Raw genomic sequence first — 13,481 nt, 5'->3', positions numbered from 1 at the left:
AGACACTGCCGAGAGCAGGGCTAGACCAAGAAGTGACAGCCTGTGTGTGACAAGGTGGAGGTCATGAGTGTCCCCAACAGAGCACTTTCTGAGGGACACTGGGCACAAAGACTAACAAATGTCAGGTCAGGAGACATTTGCAGGTAAAGACAGCAGCATCAGCAGAACACCCAACAGAAATGCCCTTGTAAATTTAGGTATTCGGTTTCACAGTTGCTCTTAATTTTTTAATCACTAGTTCTCTTTTACAAACCAGCACCATGACCAAGTCTGTAGTTCTAATTTTTATTTGTAATAACTGTGTGACTGAGCGACTGAACTGAACTGAACTGTGCAGTACTCTGAGTCAAATGAAATGCTTAGAAAATCCTAATTATGCTTATTCAACTAACAGTTTAAGGAAAATGGTGATCCGATCGCCAGAGTCCCTGTGAAAGTAAAAGTGTATGTTGCCTCTTTTAAAAGAGTTTTAAAAAAAAAAAAAAAACCCTCTGAGCTCCTAGTCTCTGAGTAACATTTGCTCACTGGATCTGTGTGACACAGGATTACTAGAATAAGTCAGAAACAAAAGTGTATTTAATTCCCATAAAACAACAGCAGTTTCTAATACACTAGAAATGAAGCATTTTCTTTTCTCTTTCACCATTGGTGTTGGGTTGATCAGTCACATTCCCTCAAAGAGAAGATCTGTGGTGCCCCCTTAACTGTTTCTCAACAGAACACTGTTTCCCAAGGCATGGACTCGTGAAGTGAACCCAAATGTCTCCGCCCTCCTCCTGTATCCTCCTGTGTCCCTGCAATTGCTTTCATGGTGCTTTCTCCTACTCATTCAGGAGTGAGAGGGGAACTGATCATCACCTCCTCCATCTGAACTTATATTCTGGGACCACTGCGCTCAGTTTGCAGGGTTCCTAAGTGAGAGAATATTCAGAGTGAACCACTGGCCTTTAAGGAATTGCTTTAAACTGAAGCCAAACACACATCTCATCTAAAGAGAATAATGTATGATCAAAAACTTTCTTTTTGATACAATCTTCTTTCCTAAGAAGCCCATTCCCACCTGTGATTTTATAGGAGAATCGGTTTTCTAAAGATAGGCCATTCTGAGATGAGTACCATTTTTTAAATATTCAGTGAAAATAGTTATGGTGAGATCACTTGATTTAATACAATCAATTTTCCTAAAAGCTTTTGTTATTTCATTCTAAGATACCACAGGAATATTTTCCTTCTTTCAAAAGGAAAATAATTCCCTTTGTAACCAAAAAAAAAGGGAGGAGATGGGTATTTTAAATACATTAATCAATCATTTCTGTGTTTCATCATTCACAAATATCATAGTGATTTATGACTTCTTGGTCTTGGATAAGATATTATACAGAAAATACGGTTTTACTAATTTTATTTCTTTTTAATATTTATATATTTTGCTGCATCAGGGCTTAGTTGTGGCCCACAAGCTCAATTTCCCTCCAGTATGTGGGATTTTAGTTCCCCAACTAGGGATCAAACCTGTGTTTCCTGCATTGGAAGATGGATTCTTAGCCATTGGACTACCGGGAAGTCCCCTACTAATTTTAAATAGCTACCAAGGCTTTTATTTAGAAGCACATGTCAAAAATTATAGCTGTAATTCAGGGACTATTGTGGTCCAATGGCTAAAACTCCATGCTTTCACCTCAGGGGATATAGGTTCAATCCTTGTTGGAAGAACTAAGATCTTGCATGCTGTGTGGTGCTACCAAAAAAAAAAAAAATTATAAACTAATACTCTCTTTAGAGTCATGGATGTAGAAAACAAACTTATGGTTATCAGAGGTAAGGAGAGGAGGGATGCACTGGGAGACTGGGATTGACATGCACCCTACTATATATAAAATAGGTAACTAACAAAAACCTGGTGTCTAGCACGGGGAACTCTACTCAATACTCTGTAATGACCTATATGGAAAACAATTTTAAAAAAAGAACTGATACATGTATATGTATAACTGATTTGCTCTGCTGTATACCTGAAACTAACACAAGTTTGTAAACCAGCTTTACTCCAATAAAAATTTAAAAATAAAAGGTTACACTTGTAATTCATCTCCTACCTTTCTTAGCCCTCAGTGTTTTCCTCCAAAGAGTAGAAAATATCCCATCGGTCCAATCATTCGTCGCCACATCAAGCCGACCGAACATCTGTGGGGCTGTAATTGCTTTAGGATTCATCCTCATTTCCCGGTGTGGTTTTCCACAATCTATACCAAGTAAATCCAGATTTTAAACAACTCAAATGGAGAATGAACCATCATTAGGCAACACTGCACCAGTCTGCAGTGTACTATCTGTCAGCAGATAGTCAAAACATGAAAAATAAGAAATTACATTGAAAATACATATCTTACTGTTATCATAATTATCCTCATTATATGTTATTGACTAAAGCACTTTTTTATCATCTGGAAAAGGAAACTGCAGGTTGTAAAAGGGGGGGGGAATGATACCATGCTGGAATTGATGGAGGAATTAATGTAATCTAAGAGTCAGATGCAACTGAGCGACTTCACTTTCACTTTTCACTTTCATGCATTGGAGAAGGAAATGGCAACCCACTCCAGTGTTCTTGCCTGGAGAATCTCAGGGACGGGGGAGCCTGGTGGGCTGCCGTCTATGGGGTCGCACAGAGTCGGACACAACTGAAGCGACTTAGCAGCAGCAGCAGAAGCGCTTCAAATGTCACAGCTCAAAATCTTTTGGTTTCTTGTCTACTAGGTTAAATCGTAGGTCCCTGGTGGCTCAGATGGTAAAGAATCTGCCTACAATGCAGGAGACCTGGGTTCAATCCCTGGGTCAGGAAGATCCTCTGGATAAGGGAATGGCAACCCACTCCAGTATTCTTGCCTGAAGAATTCCATGGACAGAGGAGGATGGTGGGCTACAGTTGATGGGGTCACAAAGAGTCAGAAACAATTGAAGGACTAAGCATGCATGCATGCAGGTTAAATCTTATATCTGAAATTCATTTAGAAGATGCTTGATTCTCCTCATTAACAGCTTTCATTTGCTGAGATATGGTCTTTCTCATTTGGAAAAAATCAGCTAAGTTAATGTTACAAAAATCAAGAATTATTTTTCTGTGGTCAACTTCAAAAAAGGTATGCAAATCTCTCAAACTCTGAAACTATTCTCGAGTAAGATGAATTCTGTATGTATGAGACTATAGATAGTAAGTTTAAAAAAATCAAAGACAAAGATTTATAGTATATTGTACATGGAATCTTAAAAAATGGTACAAGTGAACTTATTTAAAAGACAGAAATAGACTCAGAGACATAGAAAACAAACTTATGGTTAGCAAAGGAGAAAGGCAGGGAGGGATAAATTAAGAGTTCAGGATTAAAATATACACATATATTTATACATTTATATACTAGATAATCAACAAGGACTTACTGTATGGAACAAGGAAATACATTTAATATCCTTATCACTTCATGGCAAATAAGTGGGGAAACAGTGGACACAGTGGCTGACTTTATTTTCCTGGACTCCAAAATCACTGCAGATGGTGATTGCAGCCATGAAATTAAAAGACACTTGCTCCTTGGAAGGAAAGTTATGACCAACATAGATAGCATATTAAAAAACAGAGACACGACTTTGCCAACAAAGGTCCATCTAGTCAAAGCTATGGCTTTTCCATTAGTCATGTATGGTGTGAGAGTTGGACTATAAAGAAGGCTGAGCACCAAAGAATTAATGCTTTTGAACTGTGGTGTTGGAAAAGACTCTTGAGAGTCCCTTGGACTGCAAGGAGATCCAACCAGTCCATCCTTAAGGAGATCAGTCCTGGGTGTTCATTGGAGGGACTGATGTTGAAGCTGAAAACTCCAATACTTTGGCCACCTGATGAGAAGAGCTATCATTGGATAAGACCCTGATGCTGAGAGGGATTGAGGGCAGGAGGAGAAGGGGACGATAGAGGATGAGATGGTTGGATGGCATCACTGACTCGATGGACATGGGTTTGGGTGGACTCCAGGAGTTGGTGATGGATAGGGAGGCCTGGCGTGCTGCGGTTCATGGGGTCTCAAAGAGTCGGACACAACTGAGCGACTGAACTGAACTGAATAACCTATAATGGAGGAGAATCTAGAAAAGAAAATATACAGTGGAATCACTTTGCTATACATCTGAAACTAATACAATATGTAAATCAACTATATTTCAATTAAAAAATTTTTAAGATTTAAAATGCAAAATCATAAAATAGAGGCTAAAATGTCACATATTGTGTGAAAGATCGACAAACACAGGCACACAAGCATGGATACGCACACTGTAAAGGTGTTAAATTAAAACTTTTCTAGAAAATTAAATGATAATTCTCTTTTTCCAAAATCAGAAAAAGAATCAGGGTTAATTATTTGCAATATTTTACAGTGCTGAAGTTCAACTTTGGCACAATGCAGGTTTTTCAATAAATGATATCCGTAAGAATAGCAATACTTTTTTTTAAAAAATCTAATCACACTTTACAAAAGGCCAGCAAACTCTTCAAATATCTGACAGTAGCATAGATGAAAACTGGACTTGGTCTGTTGCCCATATAAGAGAAACTATCACAAATCATTCCATTATGGTTGCAGGTAGAATTGTATCATTTTCATTTAAAATCCCATAATATTTTTATACGAGCACTCTAAGGAAAAAAAAAAAATGCTTGACTTTTCAAATGTTAGTTAAATGGATTCCTCTTAATTCTTTTCACCTTCATGGACCCTGCCCCAGAGTAAGCCTTCTTTTCTTGCTGTCCTCTCCTTAGGTCCTCCTTATGGAGATCCCCAGACGGCCCCTCCTGTCCAGTCTATGCTCTTCATGGCACACAGGGCTAATCACACCAAACCTCAGCTCTACGGCTTCCCATCACCCACAGGGTAAAATCTAAGAGTTCAGCTAAAGTTATAAAGCTTCTCATGCTGTGACCTTGCTTCAAATTTGAGTTCCTCTGGAAGCAAAGCCTGAGATAAAGACAGAGGAACTGGGAGTTTGAATTTGGGTGAAAGACAGTGAGACAGAAAAGGAGAGAAAGCCAATAAAGAGCTTGTTGGTGAGCTGGTCACAGACGGAGTGTCCCTCTAGGAGACAGGAGGAGATGGACACTTGCCTTCCACTCTTTCCGCCATATTGGTTGAGGGTATGGCTGCCTCAGGAGCATAACATCCCACCCAATCTGTTCTTCCAGGCTGAGCCAATTCCCAGGAACTGGAAAGGCATAAGGCTGACAAACTCGGAGATACCACTGCTGTTTGAGGGAGAAACTGTCCAACGGTTGTATCTGTAGCAGGGGAGGGTCAAAGGGAGGTGGCCCTGGGCACGAATAGCATCGGTTACCCCTCCGCGTCTCCCCTCGCCCACCCCCACCAACACAAATTACATCTTATCCATACCAGAGCACTTCCTGGTATATCAGGCTTTCACCAGTCCCTTCAGTCTACTCAGCGCCTTCATTCTGCTAAGAATACCTTTTATCCATCTGCTATTTAACCCTCAAACCTCAGATGAAGTAGCACCTGCTCTGTAAGCCTTTCTAGAGTTCCTTAGAAAGGTTTCTGATCTCCTTTGCCTCTGCTTACACCATAAATGTCCAAATCTTCCCCCATCCAATCTTCTATGCTGAGTTCTAATTATCTGTGTCACTTCACTTCACTGTAAACTCTTTTTCTCTCATGCCTGCTTGGTGTTAGTTCTAGAAAGTCTTGTAGGTCTTTGTAGAACTATTTAACTTTGGCTTCATCAACATTAGTGGTTGGGGCATAGACTTGGATTACTGTGTTGTTGAATGCCTTGCCTTGGAAACAAACTGAGATCATTGGGTTTTTGAGACTGCATCAAAGTATTGCAAACTAAAACCAAGAACAAGTCAATAAACAGCAAGTAGTCTAATAATTTATTCATTTTTGCAAAGACCTTCTCCAAAGCCAGTGATGTCATATTGAGTACATAGTTTAGACATATTATACATGGAGAAGGAAATGGCAACCCACTCCAGTACTCTTGCCTGGGAAACTCCATGGACAGAGGAGTCTTGTAAGCTACAGCCCATGGAGTCGCAAAGGGTAGGGCATGACTGACATAATACATCTATATCATTTAATATTTAGTACTCATTTTAAGACACCAGGGCTTCCCGGGTGGCTTAGTTGGTAAAGAATCTGCCCACAATGCAGGAGACCCAGGTTCGATCCATGGGTCGGGAAGATCCCCTGAAGAAGGAAATGGCAACCCACTTCAGTACCCTTGTCTGAGAAATCCCATGGACAGAAGAGTCTGGTGGGCTACCCACTCTGGGAATGCAAGAATCAGACACAACTAAACCACAACCACCACCACCACCACTTATTTTGCTCAGGTAACTGTACCCAGCACATATGTAGTTTATTAACAGAAGGCAGCTTCATACCAACAAAAGTATTATTAAGCATAGTTTAAGAGAGGGAATACATCCTTTTAATGCTATATAAAGATCCCCAAACAGAATTTTAATAGCACACATGAAAATCACATGACAAAGTCCTGCAGGTGTGAAATCTGTTTTAGTGGAGGTAGGTGCTAGCTGAGGGTATAATCCTGTCTCAGTGTGAGGACCCCCACGTAGAGTCCTATTGTACAGAATTCATTTCATCCTATGGCTGAGGAAACAGACTAAATCCAACGTGTGCAGGACCTAGAACAAATATAGACTATCACTATCAACCAATATCAGTGCACTGAGGCTCTATAAGCTGGCCAGAAACCCAGCCAAGCAGCTCTTCCCTGTGGGACAATGCATGGTGCACCCTAACAGCCAAGATTCTGTGAAATTTTGGAACTTAACTGCCATGCCCATTGTTGCCAATACTTTTAAGAAGAAAGTCATCCATGTTTAATAAGAACCAGAGAATACAAGGATAACTGTGAACAAGGCAATAGCCATTATGCTTAGATGACCCTGGGTTAGGGGCTTAGATGTAAGGCTTAGGGACATCTGGAAATTAAGTGCACTGATTTCACTTCTCAAGAAAAATATCTGATTCGGGGCAGGAAATTAGTTTACAGTGAGGGTGGTTTTTTAACACATAGAATTTAAGAATCAGGTTTGGAATTATCTTATATTTATTGAGAGGTAGCATCCTATATTGGGGCTTCCCTGGTAGCTCAGCTGGTAAAAATCTGCCTACAATGCAGAAGACCCCAGTTTGACTCCTTGGTTGGGAAGATCTCCTGGAGAAGGGATAGGCTACCCAGTCCAGTCTTCTTGGGCTTCCCTGGTGACTCAGCTGGTAAAGAATCCACCTGCAATGCGGGAGACCTGGGTCTTATATGTCATATAGTAAGCATCTTACATTAAGTCATAATTGTGAAATGGTATGGTATGCTGGGAAAATTCTGGGTTTTACCTTAATGGGCTCTGACCTTAACTTTGAGTCTCATTATTTACCATCTTTCTGACGTTGAGTATTTCTGAAGTTGAATCTTGACTTTTTTGTCCAAAATGGAGATAACAGTAATCATATCTCAAGATCATTTTGAAAACTAAATGGCATAACATATGTAAAACATATAACACAGTCCGTGAAATCACTTAAAAAAAATGTTTGCATAATTCAGAAAATCCAAGATATAGAAACAATCTTCTGCCTGCCCATGGATGAATGAATAAAGATGTGGCTTACATATGCAATGGAATATTATTCACGCACAAAATACAAGAACATCCTGCCATTTGTGGAAACATGAATGGACTTTGAGGGTATCATGTTAAATGAAATAATTCAGACACAGAAAGACAAATACTGTGTGGTATCACTTATATATGGCATCTAAAAATGTCAAGCTCAGCTTCCGCAGAAGCTCCAATACTTTGGCTACCTGATGCAAAGAGCTGACTCTTTGGAAAAGATGCTGATGCTGGGAAAGATTGGAGGCAGGAGGAGAAGGGGACAACAGAGAACGAGATGGTTGGATGGCATCACCTACTCAATGGACATGAGTTTGAGCAAGCTCTAGGAGATAGTAAAAGTGAAAGTCGCTCTGTCGTGTCTGACTCTTTGCGACCCCACGGACTATACAGTCCATGGAATTCTCCAGGCCAGAATACTGGGGTGGGTAGCCTTTCCCTTCTTCAGGGGATTTTCCCAACCCAAGGATCGAATCCAGGTTTCCCACATTGCAGGCGGATTCTTTACCAGCTGAGCCACAGGGAAGCCCAAGAATACTAGAGTGGGTAGCCTATCCCTTCTCCAGCAGGTCTTCCCAACCTAGGAATCGAACCAGGGTCTACTGCATTGCAGGCGGATTCTTTACCAACTGAGCTCTCAGGGAAGCCCAGAGATAGTGAAGGAGAGGGAAACCTGTTGTAGTCCATGGGGTCGCAAAGAGCTGGACATGACTTAGTGACTGAATAACAGCAACAGAGAAATGGATTGTGGAACTGTAGTTATAAGGGATGGGGTGGGGCATGGAGAGATATTGGAAAGGGATAAAAAATTATAGTTATAAAATTAGCAAGTTTGGGCACCTAATGTATCAGCATGGTGATTATAGCTAATAATACTGTATCATACAAATATTTGAATATTTCTAAGAAACTATCAATAAATCTTAAATGCTGTCATCACAAAAAAAGAAATGGTTATTATGTGATATGATGGAGGTGGTAACTCATGCTATGGTGACAATAATTTTGCAACATATATATGCATCAAATCAGCACACTGCACACCTTAAACTTATATATATGTCAAAATAATATCTGAATAAAGCTGGAAATGGGGGTTCCCTGGCCGTCCAGCGGTTAGGACTCTGTACTTCCACTGCAGGGGGCACAGTTTGATCCCTGATTAGGAAACTAAGATCCCGCATGGCACGGAGCACAGTCAAATAAAAAAAAATTTTTTTTAATTTAAAATACAAGCTGGAAAAAAAATGTTTTTCTTCTCTGGTCTATTAATGTACTGTGTTATCTCTAAAATATATCCAATATTCAAAAAAGTTGAATATTGGATATATTCTTACATGCTGCTGCTGCTGTTTAGTCGCTAAGTCGTGTCTGACTCTTTTGCAACCCCATGCTATTCAACTCTAATATTGTGGCATGCATGCTCAGTCATCCCTGACTCTTTGCGACACCATGGACTATAGCCCGTCAGGCTCCTCTGTCCATGGGAGTTCCCAGACAAGAATATGGGAGTGGGTTGCCATTTCCTTCTCCAAGAGGTCTCCTCCTATAAAAATATGTTAATATACATCTATATTTGTGTTCCTCTCGGAGCATTCACATGTCACAAAATGTGCCCCCAGGGTAATGAGGCTTGACGGTCCCCTTACCAGTCATGGCTTTCATCAGGGTGCGGATGCAGGTGGTCTTCCCTGCTCCACTTGGCCCTAGGGTCATCATTCCATGCCGCACTCTCTGTGTTTCAAACAGCTGGATGACTTTCAGTTTCCAAGGAGGATGGTTGATTAAACCAGCTTCTTCAACCTGAAAATAAAACAAAATCCCCACATAAACAGCTGTCAGGACTTATCATTGTGTTCAAAATAAGTACAGACATGAGGCAAGGTTAGAGGTATGGGGAGTTATTATTAATACATATGGACGTGCCAGTTTGGAAAGATGGAAAAAGTTCTGAAGGCAAATAGTAGTGATGTTTGCACAATACACCGAATGTATTTAATACCACTGGGCTGTACACTTAAAAAATAGTTTAAAAGATATATTTAAGCACTGAGTTTTACTACAATAAAAAATATACACAGCTAGGCAAAAAGCAGGCTGAACATAATCAAAATGATATCCCAACCTAATCGATATCTGACTTAGGAAATTACAAACACTTATATTTACATGAATGTACACATTAAGAGCAACTTAAGAACAAAGGCTCAAATAGCAAAATTATTTTAGATGTTTAATTTAGAAGATAATATTTAGTATAAAAAGATCATTTCAAGCATACCAAGTTGACTGAAATTCCATACAACTGCCAAGCCATCTTTGTAAATCTAATGTATAGTTTTTATCTATCAGACAGATGTATGGAAGCTACTCTGTGAAACACTATGCTAAATTTAAATTTCTATGAGCTTAGTACAAATGATATCTTCGTTTTACAGATAAGAAAACTGAGACACAAAGAGACTAAGTAATTTACCCAAGATTATTCATTGTAAAGTTATGGAGTAAGGATCTGATCCCAAGATTCAGCCCTATGATTCATGCTATGCTTAAATTCACTATAAATGATGCTTTTATTTTTACTTAAATAATTTTTAGATAATACTTATGTATTATTTTATGTTATTGACTCTCCATATTTCTCATATGCTACAAATTGCAAATGTAAGTCACTTTATAGATTAGCTTATACTTAGCATTTTTAGGCAATGCTACAATCAAGATGGCCATATGATGAAGAAGCCATTTGCAAAATGAATGATCACTTTTACCTAATTGGGAGATTAAGATTTTTATACACTGACTTTTAAAGGGAAAGTCTCCATAAAATACTGCTATATTTAATTTTTATTACAAATACATTCAAAGAATTGAAATCCATTTTATAAATATGAGCTAGTCACCATTTCTATAAAACGTTTTTTTCCAAACGCTTTTTCATAGGAAAGGAAATTGAGGCACAAGATTTTCATGATTCATCTCCATTCCTAGGAAGATTATAGGGCTTCCCAGGAGGTGCTAGTGGTAAAGAACCCACATGCCAATGCAGATGTAAGGGATATCGTTTCGATCCCTGGGGTGATAAGATCTCCTGGAGGTAGCCACGGCAACCCACTCCAGTACTGGGCTGGAATCCCACGGGCAGAAAAGCCTGGTGGGCTACAGTCCATAGAGTCACAAAGAGTCGGAGACGACTGAAGCCACTTGGCATAGCACAGCGTAGGAAGATGATAAAAAGTTAAAGCTGCACCAAGTATCATGGAAAATCCAGACACCTCATGATACACTTAACATGATGGATTCCCCCAAAGTCCAAGGAAGAAATCACAAGTGATCCTTGGCCTGGGGGAAAAGATGGACAGCGAAGGAGCCACATGAGATCACTCCAAATGACTCTCAGTAGCAGGAGTCAGGATGCCAAAGCAACATGATAAACAAATACCAGGGCTGCAGAAAGAACCAAGCCTAGCACAGGTAAGGCAGCAGGCCGCACACACCCCCCGCCCCGGCCCATGCTGACCCACCCCTTTTCACTGGGAATCTGGTGTGGAACGGTCTCCAGCAGTAACAGCACCACTAGCACATGGCTAACTGTGGTTGAGCGAGACCCCCTGGCAGGAAAAGTTCTATTAATGGTGTGTAATGGCTTCTCTTAAACCTGTAGTCACAGCCTTGGGGTTGTTCTCAAATCTATAGATTTAGACCATAACAGCTCCACTTGATTCTCATGAAATTCAGATGAAAGGAACACATAGTTTGATGTCCTGTGAAACATGTTACCTGTCTACTAATTGCCATTTCCAGTTCAGGGTAACCCGCCTTGTCCAGAAGAATATTTGGGAAGAGATCTTCAATCAAACTCAAAAATAAAGGTTCATCTTCATCAATCTCAAAAAGAAAAGAAAGGAAATCAGACCAGCTCTTTTGGCACAAGCACAGCAATATTAGGCAAACTGAAAATGAGTAATACATTTTAGATTACTTTATCAGAGCCAGTAATAAATAAAATACCTCCACTGAAGTTGAGAAAGATTTTCATCATGTTGCCCATGCATTAAAAATTAGTTTTTAAAAGGGAGGAAGGATAGAGAAGAAGAGGGGGAAAAGGAAGGAAATAGAAGAAAAGAAAATACCACCTATGTGACAACTTTCTATAAAACAACCATTTTAGGGAGTTACTACATAACCTATAATTTCTTATTTAAATGAAAAAGAATTTTTCAAATGAAACAGAGTCGCAAATTCATGAAATGAAATTTGTTTAATTCATACTTTTACTGTGAAAAAATATATCATCAATATAGATATAGATTCACTGTATATAGATTCATTGATAACCAGATGATTGATTATCAGTCTCAACTGTGAAATCAAAGAATGTGAAATTTTACACATTTGCAAAATCTTACATACAACTTCCTGCCAAAGTCTACTTTTAAAAAGGTGGGATTATAGCTCTAAAACACAAAAATTTCAAGGGATCTGGAAACTTAAGAGGTAGATTTTTTTTTAATCCATTTTCATTCTATTGGAATAGACACGTGTTAGACTAGATATGAGCCGCCACAGAAATTACTTCTGAGAAAATGTAATTTAAAGTCATGCTCTATGAAATTTAAAGTGCTTCATCTGATAATCAAGCATTTTAAATGAGATCTTTAAATAAATATTTCTAAATCTCATTTGTGCTTAAACTGAAATGTAAGCGGGTAGAACAGCTCCATCTGTGAACCTCACCAGTTTGGAAAGATTCATATCTCGCAGCACACGCATGACAATCGTGGACTCCGTATCCGTGGGGCTGGCTCTCTTGGCTGCTCCCAGGGTTCGCAGAACTGACAGAATATTACGCAGACCGAAGTCATAATGTACCTGAAGAATATGAAGAACACTGGGCTTATTTTCAAAATTAAGTTACCCATGGCAACTGTACAAATTTGACAGAGGCATATTGAATAAATGCTGATTTTCCTTTTGAACATGTGTACAGATAGTAGAGCAATAAATCTTTTTATCAATAACTTTTTCTTTTTAGGAAATGGAGAATACCCAAAAAAGCCCACTCCCCTGGGTCATCAGTAATTTAAGCCCTTAGATCTGAAAACTGTTGATAACAGACAGATCTTGACAGGGAGAAAGGAGTAAACTTCCTCATGGAAAATACAGGTTCCCTTGAGACCTTCTTAAGCCAATTATCCACAAGAAAATGTCCTCATATCTCAAAAACTAAAATTTCAAACCAGAATTAAACTGTGACCTTGCTCATGACCATGATATAAGGTCAAAACATAGGAATATCAAAGAGGAAAAAAAAAAGTAGCTAAATTCCAAGATTACCTAAGTTGAATGAGTGAAGTTGTTCAGTCATGTCCGACCCTTTGCGACCCTATGGACTGTAGCCTATGAGGCTCCTCCATCCATGGAATTTTCCAGGCAAGAGTACTGGAGTGGGTTGCCATGGCCTTCTCCAGGGGATCTTCCCCACCCAGGGATCGAACCCGGGTCTCCCACATTGCAAGCAGATGCTTTTACCATCTGAGCCACCAGACCGAAAGGGAGTAACAATAAGGACAAAATGGAAAGCCAAGCCCCCAGCTTTGTTGACCTCTTGACATATATTTATAAAAGTTCAATCACCCAAAATTTTAGCACATATAAAGCAAATAATAAAAAACCAATTCTCCAACCACCATAGGAAACACTATCTCTAGCAATTCCTCAAAACTTTTCTAAATAAAACCACCATAGGACCCAGCAACCCCACTTGAGGGACTAT

General features: G+C 39.4%; 1 protein-coding gene across 3 annotated transcripts in view; it reads right to left on the bottom strand.

The window, feature by feature from the left end:
- DNAH5 (dynein axonemal heavy chain 5) overlaps positions 1-13,481 on the bottom strand; it is a 313,711-nt gene that overhangs the window by 137,923 nt on the left and 162,307 nt on the right. For all 3 annotated transcript variants that reach the window (XM_060400272.1, XM_012097159.4, XM_060400271.1), the window contains exons 39-42: positions 12,443-12,577; positions 11,486-11,593; positions 9,355-9,508; positions 2,097-2,243 (exon numbers count right to left, since the gene is read on the bottom strand). In XM_060400272.1, coding sequence (XP_060256255.1) covers positions 2,097-2,243; positions 9,355-9,508; positions 11,486-11,593; positions 12,443-12,577 — 544 coding nt within the window. The remainder of the gene's footprint in view (positions 1-2,096; positions 2,244-9,354; positions 9,509-11,485; positions 11,594-12,442; positions 12,578-13,481) is intronic.

The sequence above is a fragment of the Ovis aries genome, chromosome 16 (assembly GCF_016772045.2).
Source record: "Ovis aries strain OAR_USU_Benz2616 breed Rambouillet chromosome 16, ARS-UI_Ramb_v3.0, whole genome shotgun sequence".
NCBI classification, from domain to species: domain Eukaryota; kingdom Metazoa; phylum Chordata; class Mammalia; order Artiodactyla; family Bovidae; genus Ovis; species Ovis aries.
Note: the sequence above shows the minus strand (reverse complement) of the source record. Positions and strands in the feature narration are given on the sequence as shown.